The 16429-nt window shown below is 40.4% G+C and overlaps 1 protein-coding gene across 7 annotated transcripts in view; it reads right to left on the bottom strand.

Annotated features, from left to right (window-relative positions):
- The window catches only part of LOC311496941 (protein MTSS 1-like), a 45705-nt gene that overhangs the window by 14656 nt on the left and 14620 nt on the right, over positions 1-16429 (bottom strand). For all 7 annotated transcript variants that reach the window (XM_084556997.1, XM_084556998.1, XM_084556999.1 and 4 more), the window contains 3 exons: positions 2028-2112; positions 723-814; positions 503-577 (listed from right to left, as the gene is read on the bottom strand). In XM_084556997.1, coding sequence (XP_084413123.1) covers positions 503-577; positions 723-814; positions 2028-2112 — 252 coding nt within the window. The remainder of the gene's footprint in view (positions 1-502; positions 578-722; positions 815-2027; positions 2113-16429) is intronic.

The raw sequence follows: 16429 nt of genomic DNA, 5'->3' as shown, positions 1-16429 counted from the left end.
AACTGCAGAGGGAAAAAGGCCCTGCCCTCTCCGAGAGCATTTACCAAGTAAGGTAATGTTTATCCATACTAGATCTGCACAACTTAATCAGTGAGGACAAACATCACTGCTGTCTGCAGAAAAACTCATATATGCAATCTGGTCTTTTTCCCATTTTCCATTTTAAAATAAAAAAAGATACCTAAGCCCCCTTCATGAAATGAATTATTTATGTATACATGTATATGTTTGACTTTTCCTTTCATCCTAGATGTAGACTTCTTACACAGAGATGTATTTAATCCAGACAACACAAATCAAACTAGAAATCTACCAAAGCCTAAGCACATTAAAGAGTTCAGCTAAAACAAACTGGAATAATTCACCAGTACATGAGTAGCAGTTTTTCTTTCTATTATCTTGAGTAGGATGATTATTATTAGTAGTAGTACTGTTAGAACAGGAATTGGCTCCATCATTAACAGATTAATTATATTTAGTAGTGTTAGTTAAATCGCCGTACCTTTCTTTGCTTTCTTCTGAAGTTTCAGTGTGTCCGAGGACTTCTTCTTAATTTCCTGCCGAGCTCTTTTATACTCTGGTTCAAACGGACAAGGGAAAAGGGTAAAACATCAGTACACATATTTTACTTTTTTGCTACGACAACCTGCATATCACCCAAATAAAAACAAATATTTTACATTGCTTGAAAGCTCTTCCATAATTGCATTAGGTTATCCTACCTTTTGCATGGTCCTTGTCCAAAGTGTTGACTCCTCTTTTCCAGTCTTCCATCTGTTCTTGCAGAGGGTTGATCAGACCCTCCAGGAAGCCCCTGTGAAAACAGCAGGTTTGTTACTTCTGATCAGAGGTCAGCCGGATCAACTGAACCATTTATAGTAAGTTTTTGAACAGGTACACATTTTTGTTTGTGTCGTTAAAGTGGGGAACTTTTGTCCCCCATGCTGGCAGTCTACAGTTCTTCTGCCTCTCTGTTGCCATGGTTGCTCCCCTCTCTTCAGCTCTGGCAGACCAATCATTACTGGTTGATGTAAAACATCAAACTGAGTTTAACCGATTTAAAACACTGTTATACTGCAAAATACAATACAGACTTTACTTGGGCCTGATGTGCTTAATAAGCACTGTGGAAAAAAGTTTGGCAATGTTAATATAAAAGTCTTGCACTACAGTTTCAAAGTGCCAAGCCATAGCTTTAATCTTAGTATGTTTACATTTCTACAAAAGGAACTGTGCGGGAGATACAGGCAGTTTAACACATAGTGGAACAGTATATCTGTCATCCAATTAAAGAAGCAGACAGACTGTCAGACTTTGGTTTGCCTTTCTGTTTGTATAGCATATAATCTTGTGTCAATCATTAACAGGCAAAGAAAAACACAGACTGTGAGAAAAAACTCTGCATGTGCGTCACAGGACGCTTGTGCAGTTATGTTTGTCAATCATTACCCGACTGTGCCCATCTTCCAAGATGCATTTGTGAGTGTGAGAGGTGGACAGCTGCAGTGTTACTGCACAAAACTAAATTTAGACTTGCAGACATTACTACAAAGTGCGCGTGTGTCAGTGGGTGGGTGGGGATCATAGCCCCCCTGTGTACAGCCCCTGCTATGGAGATCCAAGTGGAATCTGTACTGAAATGCCAACTGAAATTAGAGAGGCCCTTGTCTGTGCAGTGTGCGTCTGTACAAAAGAGGGATGTGCAGTGTGCGACTTTACTGAGACATTTTAGATGCACGTGCTGCCAGACAAATCGTCTCTTTCCCAGCATTCCAAGAGAAGGGGGCAGCCACACACACACAAACAAACAAAATGCCACAACATGGAGGAAATGGTGGAGTAACAATTCAAACCCACTTCAGCTGAACTGCTAGCAGACCAACTTGGGTCAAAGTACATTAACTGTAAGCCGCTAATAGACAAGTGCTGAATGGCTTTAACGTACCAGAGCTTAAGTGTGACTTTCAAATGACAACAGTACTATGGTTGAGATGAACTGAATAAAAGCTAAAGCACAATACACTTACGTGGAGAACTGTTTGAGTTTAGCCTCTATACTGCGATGTCTCATACACATCCTGGTCAACGCTGAGCCGATGTCTCTGGTTCCACCTGAAGAATATAATTGAAAAAAAAGACAAACAACATGAGACTTTGATAATTTGATAATTTCAGAAACCATTCATGTTCATCCATACAACCAAATCGCAGATATGACTCACTGTCACAATAACTACAAAAAGGACATGACATAATACAGAAGTTGTTGTCAAACTACTCCCATGAAAATATAACAACAGGATGGGGCAGAGCAAAGAAAACCCAGAAAGGAAGAGTGGACAGAATATTTTACACCGTGATTCAAATTGCGACAAACATTGTCCAAATTTAGCCTTAGAAACAATGATGTCCGAAGTTAAAATAAACTGAGAAATCAAAGTCTGATTAACTCCCAACAGTCATCAAATAGTCATTTGATACTTGAAACAAACTGTTTGCTGCGGCCTCAGTCCCATTACTGTACCATTACTTGAAGACTGCAGCTGCATAGTTTAGCAGGACCTTTAATTACTTTAGCACAGTGCAAAACTGTACATATGTGCCTTTGACATAGAAATTACAATTAGAATTTTCTATTTATGAACTTTCAATGTGATAAGATGCAACTTATGTTCCTTCCTGCCGGTTGCTGCACATCTGAAAACTAAATGAAAGGTTAATTTGAAACTACAGTGTTCAGCAGGCAGCTCACGCTGTTGAGGAATTAACATCATACTTAAGTGGAAGAGATTTCGCTGCAAAAAAACTACTGCAGGACTTTCTAAAAGAAACATCATTAACATGCACTCACTGAACCCCCTCTCTGCACTGCCTCAGAAAACTGTCAAACAGTGGGAAACACTGAGTTATGAATTGCACATGTATTCAGGACAAGAGATGCGATGGGAAGTTAGAGCTGGAGCTTAATGAATGTGATTTAGGGTTGCGTCAGTTTCCTTTACACAGACTAACTAGCTGTCCACTGGAAGGCCTCAGGCTGGACAGCTAAGCAGGGACCTGACATTGATTGACAGAACTATTGTATGGCTGCTCAGTATGACTAGCCAGTTTCTCTGTGGGACTACTTTATGTATGTCTGCGACTGTGTGTGTTAGTGTGTGCATGATAGCGAAACGCTGGGGGCAGATAGATCTCGTATGAAACTGTGCAGAGTTATGGTGACATTCTGTTTTGTGTATCAGAAACAGAAAGAGAGAGAGATACTCTCCGTTTATGTGTCTATTTGTGTGTTTGGCGGTGATAATCTGATGTGAAGTGTGAACCCCCTCCTACAGAGCGAGCCATTCTGCTGTCAAGCACAGTCCTCAGTGCATGCAGAGACTCACACAGAGCCGTCACTCACTCACACATTTACAGACAATTGTCTTCGGCTCTTTCAGTGGTTGGACAAAAACACTTGCTTGAGGATGATGATTCTTATTTATTTAGAACAGCTTATCAGGCTCCTCTGTACCTTATACTGTGAGCATATGTAAGAGCTACTGTCTGTGGTCTGGAGTGGGGAAATTTTGTGAATTATATTCAATTTATGGAGCAGTGGATTCAATTATTTGTGAGGAAAAGCCTGTGACTCCTCCGAAGAACGCTGTGTTTTGTGCTCTCCATCTCCTTCTCTTTCACTGACTTAAACAACTTGCTCCAGGGTGACAAAATACCTCCCCTTGTCTCCATCCCATGAACTAGAGCAGCATTCATATTTTTTATATATTTTTTTTTTTTTGTCATAGTTGCTGTGGGATTTGGAGTCAAGTTTGTCAAAGAGCTGATCTTTAAACAATCTGCATCTGTCCTGCTCTTCTGAAAGACCAGTGTTAGCTCTCTCTCTCGCTCTGTGACTGCCTCTGTTTGGCTTTTCAGCAAACTTTAACAGAGAGATACTGGGTGACAGTGTATGAAACTATTCTAGATGCCTTTCAACTACATGTAATTTACTGTCAGACCCACTGATATTTCCCCTTTTTCGCCCTCTGTTCATTCATTAATACACTCCTCTTTTCTGTGTGCACTTTATTGCAGAGGGTGTGGCTATAACACGCCATAAAAGACCTCTCTGTTATATAACACCATAATGCTCTTTCATTCCCGTGTTTACTTGTTTAGTCATTATATCCTTCCATCCATTTGCCCACCTTTCCCTGACTCCGGCCTCTTGTTATTCCTGAGGGTGTGGCGTGATAGACGCCACCGTGCCACAGAGAGGCCACACGGCCACATGGTTAGTTATACATTAGAAAGTAAATGTAGTGTTCCAGCCCGCGCTGTCTAGGGAAGAGTTTGGTTTCAGCTGATTATTCATTGGCCACAACCACACCCACATACTTGGATTCGATTGGAGCTATAAGAGAACCAAAATATGCTCTTGGCTATATGCACAGAAAGATTGCTCTGTAGCACATACCGAAGTCAGATTTTGTGAAATTGTGTAAATATTGATTTGAAGGGGTCCTCTACATGGCACATTTTCTTTCAAGGGGTTATTGTGTGATGTGTATCTGGCAAAAAAAAACCAGCGTCTCCTCTTTTTACCACCGTTTCTCCCTCTCACAGCAGGTAGCCGGTCACTGGGGCCTATGCATTGTGTGGTAGTTGCTGTGGCAACCACATATAATATGTATGTCTATTATTTGTGTCTTGGCCTGAAGATGTTTGGCCGGGTAAGGACCCTTGATTTCTATCGTATGTAATGTACAGATGCAGTCAACAGTACAGCAGTGTGTGGTAGGGGATAACTCAGTATTTTTGCTATCTACTTCTAATGCAATAAACGAATGTGGGAAGACATCTTTCTGATGTAACATTTTGGGATTACTTTGGCTTCTTTTGCCATATTATAGCGATATTGATTTCAGCCACGTCGACCAACAGGAGCTCACACTTTACACGCAATAAGGAGAGGTGTTAGGGGTTAGGAGGCTGGCCAAAAGTAAGTCAAGCCAATGTCCTCCATTTGAGGAACGTTTTGTTGCTCTCAGGATGAAGTGGCTGCCAACACACAACACATCGTCCTCTCCGTCGAGTACTGAGTGACCCCTGAATAGAAATAGCTGCGCACACACACACACACACACACACCGAAAGCAAGCTTCAACTGCCTCACTACTGCGCCAGACCACTTCAGTGTCTGTGTAGTGGCATAGCTGGCTGTCAGTAGAAATAGCTGCTGTGTAGCATGGTTATCGCAGAGGCTTGTAATTATCCCTGCACCATCAGCTTAACCAGTTGAAAACACATACACAGACACTCACAGAAACTGTGAGCTTCCTACTTCGGTGCATCTGTGTACCGTCATTCCTGCTTTTTTTTTATTTTTTTATTTTTTTTTTAATGAACCTAGTGAGCAATAAGACAGCTCTGGGTACAAATTTAGCTGCAGACTTTTTTTTTTCTCCACAAAGCCTTAGCCACACAGTATAAGGGAAAGTCAAGGGACTGTCTTGAAACTGAATACATATAAGACACCTACGTTTGTGTTCATTAATTCACACTTAATTTCAATTAATCATCTTCCCCTTACGAGTATGAAATTGCAATATCCAGAGTCAATATTCTAAACAAAACTTCGTCTATGGTTTCTGCTATTTCAGCTTTCTGTATGCGGTAGTGTCTCAAGGGTCTAAGGGGACATTTGTGACAGAAGTGATAGTTTTCTCAGTGTGTGTGTGTGTGTGAGAGAGAGAGATACTACGGCAATTTGATGTTGAGGTGCCAAGTCTGTCTCTGTCCTCAACCCCCTTCCAGACTGTTCCTTGGAATGTCACACTGTGCTGACGCAGATTGTGTCTGGTGTGTGTTTTTGCACTTTGTCACAAAGTATTACAAAGAGAGGTCTCCAAAAGGCCAGTGCGTTAAAGATGCATGTGTAAATCTGTTGAAAAAGTACTGTAAAAATACACCCACTGACTCAAAAGTGTTATTATTAGCTCTCATTATAACTTGCAGCCTCTGCAGCTGTATAGTACCAAAATATCCTGTGTTGGCAACCGCTGTTTATTTTTCTTATAACCTCACATCTTGGTTAAACTTACAAGACAATCGTCCAAAAGGCAGCAGGCTGTGTAACTCATCCTTTTCTTAAGATTGGATAAATTTGGCTCTTTTGTATTTAAACAACAGGATTAACTTTCAGGATTTGATTCCAACTGAAACCTTAAATAATAACGGCATCATTACAGCAGGAAGCAAAACGATGTGATACGATCTTCTGCTAGAAGACTGAAGTCAAAATTACAATATAAAATGCCAGTGATTTATTTGCACAGCGATAGCCCAGAGCTAGATCTAAGATAAAAACCTCTTCCAATATAGACAGATTCAGCCGTCAGTATTAAATTGCATGTAACCCCTAAACCACAGCATTAGTCTAAAGGAGGCAAAATATGATTGTGATAAACAGTGCAGCGCGTAATCATAAAAAATACACAATTCCTTATTAATCTAGATGACCCTATCTTATTTTACAAAAAAATAAATCCAAGCTCTCTTTTTGTGCGTTTTTAAACAGATCTCAGCTTTCCATTACAGTGTAGAGGGAAAAATGATATGAAGAGAGAATCATGACTGATGTAGTTAGGCAAAGAGCTTTCTCTATAAATAGATATAGTTTAATGAGTTACGTGTGCAGCAGCATAATCAACAATAAATGAAAATGTACTGTACATTTATATTAAAAAGAACCGATGGTGGAGAGAAGGGAGGAAAAAAGAAAGAAGGAAAAGTAAAGAAAGGGAGAGCAGAGTGCGGTAGTTTTGACATGTAGATCAGAGAGACTGGCAAACTCAAACCAGCTCAGTGCATGGGCACCAGATGGACGCTGTTAACTACGGGCCAGTGGTTACGCTGATAAGAGACTGGAGACTCTGCAGCTGGATACACACATACACACTAATGCACTCTACCAGCTGGACAGAAGTAATGCGATCTGTTCACTAGCTAATTAGAGAGAGCTGGGGAAAAACACTGAGGCTCCATTCAAACTAAGCCAACTAAATTTGAAAACACACCTTTTCTTCTTCATGTTGGTCTTTGTTAAAGAAAAGCTGGTGTTTTTCAAACCAAAGAAAAAAGTGAAGACATGTTTTCAGATGATAATATATCTATCTGTGAGGTTGCAAGCTATGTAACACTACTACTAACACTACTACTAATGTAATACTGCTTTTATACCATCTAAATTTACTTTTTAAACTTAGTAGTTATGTTATTTCTACACTAGACAATACTTTCAAATGCATCACTGTGTGAGACTGACAAGAGTCGTCAAACACAGACACACACACACACACACAGTCCTAGCTGAACAGTTGGCATTCCCAGATGGAGCCACCCACACAGTACAGATACAGGCTAGCGTTTCATTCAGGGATTTATATGTCTACTCTGTCAGTCTGGTAGCCCACTGTTAGTGTCCAATGACATTTTTCTATAACTGATAAATTAAGTGGCTTGTTGTGAGGGGTTTGGGTGTATAAAAAAAAGTGAACGTATGAATGAACTGATCAAAGAATGATTTCAATAAATGGACTTTCATACTGGTAAAGGGGTTGAGTAAGGTGAGGATTATGGTTACCATACTCTCAAAGTTCAAGGGCTTATAATATTTTGTTCCATTATTTGGCCAGGCATTCTTGGGAACCAAGCCTACCTATTCATTGATCAATAGCTGCTGACAGAAAGCCAGCTTGTCAGTCTTAACGTTGCTTACCCCCACACACAAACACACACACACACACACGACAGTCAGCAAGTCTATCCTCTGCGGGCAACAGCACATACAATGTGTGGGCGAGCAAACACACACGCACCTGCTGTGGTGTGATCAGTGCTGACACTGAAAAACTCTGGACTGTCTGACTACATCTCCCAACAGCTGTCATGCAAAGACGGGAGAAAGGGAAATGGATGAAAGAGAGGAGATGAACAGGAGGATATAAGGAGAAATGATAGGGAGTAATTACAGCTATTGTAAAAATTATTTTCATGTATTATGAACATGGAAACTAATGAACTAATGTTTGACAAGAGGGTGTAGTCATGGTAGTCATGTCAAAGCTGTCTCTTGTGTCCTGGCAATAGCATTAATGGTGCAATAACAATTGAATTTGCTTTTTAGTCTTTATGAGGATACCTGTGTTATAGCAACCAGTAGAGAATTTAGAAAGTAAAATGTGCCCCTCTCAGACCTGAAGCTACCATTATGACCTTACAATAGATTATTACCAGATGTATAGAGGGACAAAGAAAGTAAACTACTGAGACATACAGTAGTAGTTTAACATCCCTTTCTCTTACGATAAAGCGACATATATTAACTGAAAACTGACATATGAGATAAAGGAAAATGAGAGGTAGGGCATCGATCACAGATCATTAGCCAGGTAAAAGCCATGATGCTGCACGTCAGTGCATCAATGAAGTGAGGCACCAAAACTACCGGCTGACCTCTAAATGTCTGAGAGCTGGGTATGTCGGACAATAGAAATATAGATAGATCCGGTGTCCAGTACCTTCATTACATAGACACAGAAGAAGATATGAAAGATATTTAAGATATTTAGGCATATATACATGTCTGGGCAATTCAAAAAAAAAAGAAACATTAATAATCTACAGTATGTCCCTTAAAGGAAATCTAAAGAGACACTGAGAAGTGTAAACTGTAGCTGTGAATGTGTGTCACTGTGCCGCTGCAATGCAGTGAAATGCATCCTGAATAGTAATGCATCAGATTCCCATTACCCTTCTCTCCTCTACGTTACACTCCTTTCCTGAGTGTTGTGTGTTGTCCAAGCTGCTCTCATCTACCCTGCTAGCTCTGCCTCCCTTCTTCCTCTGATCATGTTCACTTCAGTCTTCCCACTAATTTGTCCTCTTTCATTACCTTTATTCACTCTCTTCTGTCATCTGCTGTGTAGAAATAGAAAAACGAGCACCAGAATGATCCTTTAGTGATACATGCGGTTATGATTTAAAGGCGCAGTATCTAGACGACTGGACCGATGTACACAAAACAGACTAGAGCAAAAGTGTGTCAGTGTGCCACTGTAGTGCTGCAACCTGAATACTAATGAATGTAGTATAAAATTCAGAAACGAGTCCTCTTACAGTGGGGGACTGAGAATAGGAAATGGGACTTCTGCAGTTTAGTGTGGCACGCTTGGATGTGAATGGCCGGGGAGAACAAAAAAAATACAGACGTGTGCATAGATAACCAAGTCATTTGAATGTGCAAGTATGCCACCTTTGTGTGGTTCTGCAGCGTGAATGCTAACGAGTACTCGAGGCAGCAGATAAACAAGAAAAGATAGCTGACAAAGGCACCCGTTGCTCCCTGTCCCTGCCGTCTTATTTGAATGCAAGTAAGCTACTGTATCTCCACTCTCTCTACTTTTATCCTCGTTCTTTAGCCGTTTTTGTTTCACAGTGCTTTTATAAATGGATAGTGAATCAATGAATAGAGTGTGTTCTCTGTGGCTCATTCTCATCCCTCAAATTTGTCGCACATCCTTTCTCTATTTACAGAGAAATAAATTCTACACGTAGTCAAATGCATGTCCACCCAGGAATGTTTGAAAAAATTGGATTTAAAATATAAAATTTGGGATTTCAGTATGGCTGGAAAGGTGTTCATTAGACCAACAGTGTAGTCATAATATAAGACTAAAGATTTAACATATAAAAAGTCTGGTAGTTTTAGGACAATGCAGCAGGACAATCATCCTCAACATGCAACTGCAACAGATTTACGGCCAAACAGTGACTGCACAAGTCCATCGCCTGACCTCAATTCAACTGAGCAGGTGTGCCACTTGTTTTAGACCACACTGAAACAAGCTGCACAAACAATACATTAATGAGAGCAGAGCAGCACCACAGAAGAAGCAACAAGCCCACATCATGGATCACGGTCAACTGTTGAGAAGGGGGCTGCATTAGTTGGACGGTGGGAATCCTCTGCTACAAAACAGTTTCCAGACTTGACATGCAAGTTTAATCTCCTTGGTTTACAGTATCCCTGTAGTGACATGTCACAACTGCACATGATCGCAATCTAAATGTAGGCCATTTACTCTACTGTATTCCTTTGGTTTAATCTTTTAAGCCGTTATATCTCTGATCTTGTTCTCTACAGTGCTTTCTAAGTTCTGTTTAGTTTTCTCCCTCCGCTTTTTAAAAAAAAATTTTCTCCTCAGCTCCCGTCTCTAGTCTCTGATGTCTCTGTGAAAGTAGTACCATAATGTTAACACATTGCCTGACTTAATCCAGTCAGTAAGCAGTTGGCTAGTTCAATGAGCGGTCAAAGTCAAGACCAAAATAAACGGGGAGAATATCCCATGGGAAAGTACATCATGAGAGGACAGCATTCGGGAATGTCCTCTCCACCGACTTGACAGTGAGAAATGTTTCACAAACGCAAAAAAATAAAACCTGCATAGCCCTACAGCAATATGGATTCTTGACATCCAACCCCTGATCTGAATCTAGAGGGGACCCACAGACAAGACAGTATGTTGTTGTTATAGGTTGCAATAAAACTAGCAATAAAGGGCTTCCTTCGCTGATAGTATGTTCTCTAATAGCATCCATCAACAGCAGCAATATATCTGCTGTCCAGAATCTAACCAATTAAAGCCTCCAACGAGGGGATTTAATCATGTCATGGGATAACCAGAGAGAGAGAGAGAAAAAAATAGAGACAGACAGCCAGAGTGAAAGGGAGTGAGAATAGATTAACCCAGAGCCCACTTTTGGTCTTTTCTGAGCTTTGCTGCCCCATTTTTTCTCTAATCTTCCTTTCTGGTCTGACACACATTTCACAGACAGACAGAAAGGATTTACTAGGACCTCTACCAGCGAGTTGAATCAATTGCTGCTTTGGATGAGTATTGGTATCTTTATTTGTGGAATGTATAGCTGAAAAGCAGTGGCGATGATAACTAATATGGGGAAAAAAATGATATATCAAACAATGAAACAGAATCAGGATAAATTTTTAACTCAAGCACACTTCTTACGTACGCATTAGATAAACGAGACACAATCTCGTGTCAGCATATGGTCTGCAAACAGCGAACGTGCAAAAAGTCTGATGCCACGGTTAATCATTTACAATGTGGAGGACAGAGGTTCATATATTCACTGCAATGTCTGAATAACTTGATGAGTCACAGGGGGCGAGTCCCAACCGTCTCACACACACAGGACTAAAGTTTAGATCGCAACTTAGTCGTTCATAGTATGAAGAAGGCGTGCGAGATGTTCAAATCAAATTTTAGGTGCAGCGATCATAAAAACAGAATGTAACAGAAGAATGAAATAAATATAATTGTTAAAAGATTTGCAATGGATTAGTCTGTTAAAACATGTATGTGTAAACCATACAGAGAAAAACAGGTAATTCAAGTGAGGAGGGTGGATAACGTGTACTTACAATAGTTACTTAATACCTTGCAGACACATGGTCTTAAAAAAATGGCTCTGAAAAGCCTTTTACTGCTTAATACCACCAATACTCCCATTAAGGACCATGCCAGGAACAAGAAAAAAATATTCTTGAAGGTGTTTTCTGAGGTAAGGCATACACAAGGAACAGTGTGTTATTCTCTTATCTATGATGGAAACAGGTCCAATTATCACCTGACATCTTTCTCTCAGCTCTAGTATTAAACCACATTTACTGATACCACCAGTGACTGCATGCCTGCAAATCTACCTGAACGAAAATATTTGAGAATTTTTCTTTACAAAGCTAGAAACAAGTCAGCAGTTTGTGATATCATTAACTGACAATGAAAACCTAACTTACAACTGACTTCAATCCCAGCAGGACGTTAAAAATATCTACATGCTACAATCTTTGGCTTTTTGCCTTCTGCGCTCGGTATGTGAACGCGCCTGCGACCTTTCCTTTCCCTGTAGGGAGACAGACGGAGAGGCCTCTAGTCTGTGAGACACTGGTGATAATTTGAACCAGAGACGCACTAGAAAGACTGAACTATTTGTCAGTGCAACACAACACAGCCTTGTTTGCAATAATGGCCACCAGATTACATCTACCGTGTGTGTCTGAGCTTTCTCGTGTATATGTGTACATGTGGAAAAGCCCCCCCACTATACTGTCAAAGAGTTAGCGAGGGCATTTTCTCCACCCCCTATGTCACCCCACATCCATCCACCCGCCCAACATACACACTTCACACAAACACATCATTCATTCAGTGTTTTATGAAGTATCTATGGGACGATGGGGAACAATTAGGACACTGAAAGCGCACTCAGTCAACTTGGTGGCTGACTAACTTCTATGGACTGAACTTAACTACTATTTGTTCATCTATTAACCAACATAGAGACCACATTATCCCACAAAATCAGTGACAAACTAATTCTTTATATAGAAAAAAATGCTCTATGGCACAATTGTTCAGAAGGGTTTTCAATGTAGTCAGTGAAATTATCATTTTCCTCAAAAAATAAGGATTGTAAAATAATGAAAGACATATTTAATACAAGATTTCAAAATAGGGGTATATATATGCACTTTAATGAGGTAACTTTGTCCTAGATCACCTTTAATGTTAATGCCCTAACAGATGGCCCACCTGCCCACTTACACAGCGACAAGCTCATGACGGAATCCCACTGTGCATGTGAGTCACTTATTTGTGCGTTCATGCAAATGTGGAGCTGTTGCACCACAATATTTTATTCTGTCACGGCCAAATACAACTCAGCTCTTTCGGTCCTCTGTCTCTGGCTCTCTACCCTCCATCTTTCTCTCTGTCCTTGAGGAGAGTTTCAATTGTGGAGGAAGTCCCTAATGATGAACGGAAAACGGCTTGGTGTCACAGACCAGCTGAGTGTACACCTGGGCTCGACAGCCTGGACACAGATAGGAGGTGAGGTTGTAAATATACGAGAGGGAAAATGTGGAAAAATAAAGAAAAGCAGTACAGTATCATATACAGCATGATCTTGAATTACTTTGCTCTTTGTAAAACTATTAAAGTATATTAAACGGGAAATCAGAGGAAAATATAAAAGGCCAGATACATCTACCTCTGTTTAACATTTTTTACAAACCAAGACCTTGAAGGGCGATGCTCAGAGGGCCAACTTCTATACGAAACACAGTCTGAGCCTATTTGTGTGCCATATAGAACAAAGGCACACTTTGTTCTGTCACGGCCTGGCTGCAGGGATGTGGTCTTATGTTAATGTGTTCAGCGCTACCCATTAAAAAGATAAACCCAAAATTATCATACACAACCATGATTAATACATTCGTAAGCTGAAGTATACCTATACACCAGACTCTAAAAGTAAATAAATCAGCACACACATTGCAGACAGATGCAAATAACACACACACACACTTGTGTACACTAGAAGGGAACTAATGTGCAGACACAGAGCAGACGAGCTTGGTTGTCTTCAGTTTACCAGGAATGCAAACATAAGTAGAAAGAGGAGACGTCATCCACCAAATGTTTTCCTACTGTGGAATATTAAACGGGCAAATTTGTCAGCTACTGAGAATAAGTCATCAGAAATCAGATATTAGTGAGTAAAACCTGAAGACAGTGTTTCGGGATCTTTTAGGGCAGGTTAACGTAGGAACGTATCTGGAACGTAATCTTCCCTGTTGAGAGGGTTGGGCTGCCATCATTTAACTGATGTCCTTGGTTTACCTCTAGTCATGTGAAGATTGAGGCGCATTAATCAATTTAACTAACATCAAGAAAAAGACAAAAATACTAAGATGTTCTCTAAGGGTGTAACTGACCAGAGACAGGCTGACTCCTTTTGTTATCCACTCCACTTTAGACTACTCTTATTTTATTTCCAAGCATGGCTTTCCTCTTTGTGTTGACTTCTGCTGTATATTATAAAATGAATTGTGAGAAAATAAAAATCTAATATAAGATAAATACATTTTTACCATCAGTAAGGAGTATGGATTTCGGCAGCTTGCTCAAGAGATGCCTCTCATCAAACCACCTCTGTAAGACACAAGTCTGAGGTTCATTTGCCTAAGAAATGTGCTTTGAATTTTCTTTGCATGCGTGTCAGATGTTCCAAATCCAAAGCTCACTGGTCAGACCGGGTTTATGTTTAAACAAAAACAGAGAGCAAACAGTGCTAACACACACAAACACTCGTGCGGACACACACTGCATGCACACATAGTCAAGTCTAGAGATGAGTCTCTCTTCTGATTCGTGTAGTCTCTTCTTCGTCTTAAAAACACAGACTTTCTCGAAATAGGCTCTGTGTTTTAACTTTTTGTTTCAAAGAAAGTTCCTTGCATGTTTCTGTGTTAATGCATTTATATTGTAAATTAAGAGTTTGACCCATAGAAATATTGTCTGAACCTGAGAGATGTCAATTTTGACATGTGTCCATGTGCACACAACAGCAAGCTTGAATTTGTCTTGTGAGTCTATCCGTGACTGAGTGTGTTTGACCCATTAACTGATCTATTTGCTGGTTGCACTGATCTGTAAGATTCCCAGGGTAGGCTCGGTGTGGCCAGAGGAGAACAGAGAATGGTTTGAGAGGCATAGAGCTTGTTCAGTGGATGGGATGTAGGTCTGGGCTGGATAGAAGACAGGAAGTGTAGGCTACACAGCCACAGCTAGTGGTGTACTGAAACCAGAAAAGAGGACAGAGCCTTCTCAGAGAGAGGGCATTGAGACAGTGGGTTACTTCAGGATCTTAGGCTGCTCTGTAACAGAGAGCAAGGCATGAACTGAAAGGGGCAAAGAGGAAAGGGCCTAAGAGGAAAGGGCCTGTTTTTTTCAATAGAGCTGTATGGAGGTCTGTCCATGGCAAATCAGAATGACAGCGCTTAGAGAAATGAAGAAAATGCAGTTAGGCTGATATTCATGTACGTTCCATAAAAGTCTTGGGTTCAGTGCATTCCAAGCTGGGTTTAGAAACCAAATATGTTCTTGATCACTTCAGACAAAATGCTCCTTTGTCTTGGAGCCTGTCAAATGAAAGTATTCTATCTAGAGTTAACCGAGTCAACTAGATCACCTTTTACTTTAATTAAGATGGGTTGACATGCTAGTTCACAGTAATTGTACGCCCTATTGTCACTCAGCAAAAAGCGATGAGAGCCGGAACAGAAGCCTCATTGAGAAACAACCAGGACATGAATATGCACAAACCCACATATACACACTCGAGGGTAAAGATGTGTAGCATGTGCTTGCCTGAATGCGCACATATATACAAAGCACTTGATTATTTTACTCTCACTTGGACAAGTTTGTGCTCTGGGTGGCTTATCGCCACATTAATGAGCAGTGTTTGGCATTTCCAGACTCATTCACATTCAAAAACTAAAGAGATCTGTATACAATAATGACTAACCTTACCTCTATCCTTCATTTTGACTTTAAAACACCCAACTTTAATGTCACCAAGCTGTAAACTGTCTGCATCACATGCATGTAAATTGATGTCTTACTAAAAAGTAAAAAGCGTGAGGATATGAAAATATGTAATCTATGCCTATACTAGTGACAGGCATACATAACGGATAACAGATGTGACACCATTTGCCCTGAATTAGTAGAGGCACCAAGTGCATTACCAGATGACTGGAAACAGTAGAGGGTAAATCTTTGCGGACATCTGGGGTTTACAGCCCCATTCGCCTTGGATAGCTGCTAAACACAGCATCCCAGGAGGAGCAACAATTTCTACAATAACTGCTGTTTTCGGGTGTGCCCGTTGTCTTTTTTCGGTTTCACAGTCATGTAGTTGTAAAAAGAAGAAGCTACACACCTCTAGAATGGAAGTTATTTTTGGGTATTGAACTCATTGTAGGCACACATGGGCCTCAGCGGACCTAAGCTATTCCATAAGGAGGGGCATCAATGCTGTACATGGGAGAGGTTATACAATGAGTTGAGGCTAGGCAGTGTATAGAGGGCAGAAAGATGTAGCACAGACACTTTGGAACAAGTAAAACAAGTCGGCATATATGGAGCAAGAGGAGAACTTGATGAACTCCATGAGAGAAGTCCACCTCAACCACTAAAATGGTGAAATTAGTACTGGACTTATTTTTGTTAAACATCCCTAATATCAGTATTGAATACAATATTGTCAGGAGGCACTAATCTACATGTACCTTTTGATTTCTATTTGAGATTCAGCACTGCAGCAAATATTACAGCGCAACATGAGCTTTTTTTTTTAATTCTTTAATCTTCCAGCTCTCCTCTGAGGAAGGACCAGCACGCATTAAAGTTTCATAAAGGCAGCAGCTTACTCGGACATACTGGGCTGCTTCCAGTCAACATACAGGTGTTTATGTATGGTCAGCGTTCTGTTTGTTTCCACTGGCTTTCATGAA

Source organism: Chelon labrosus (assembly GCF_963514085.1).
Source record: "Chelon labrosus genome assembly, chromosome: 12".
NCBI lineage: Eukaryota > Metazoa > Chordata > Actinopteri > Mugiliformes > Mugilidae > Chelon > Chelon labrosus.
Note: the sequence above shows the minus strand (reverse complement) of the source record. Positions and strands in the feature narration are given on the sequence as shown.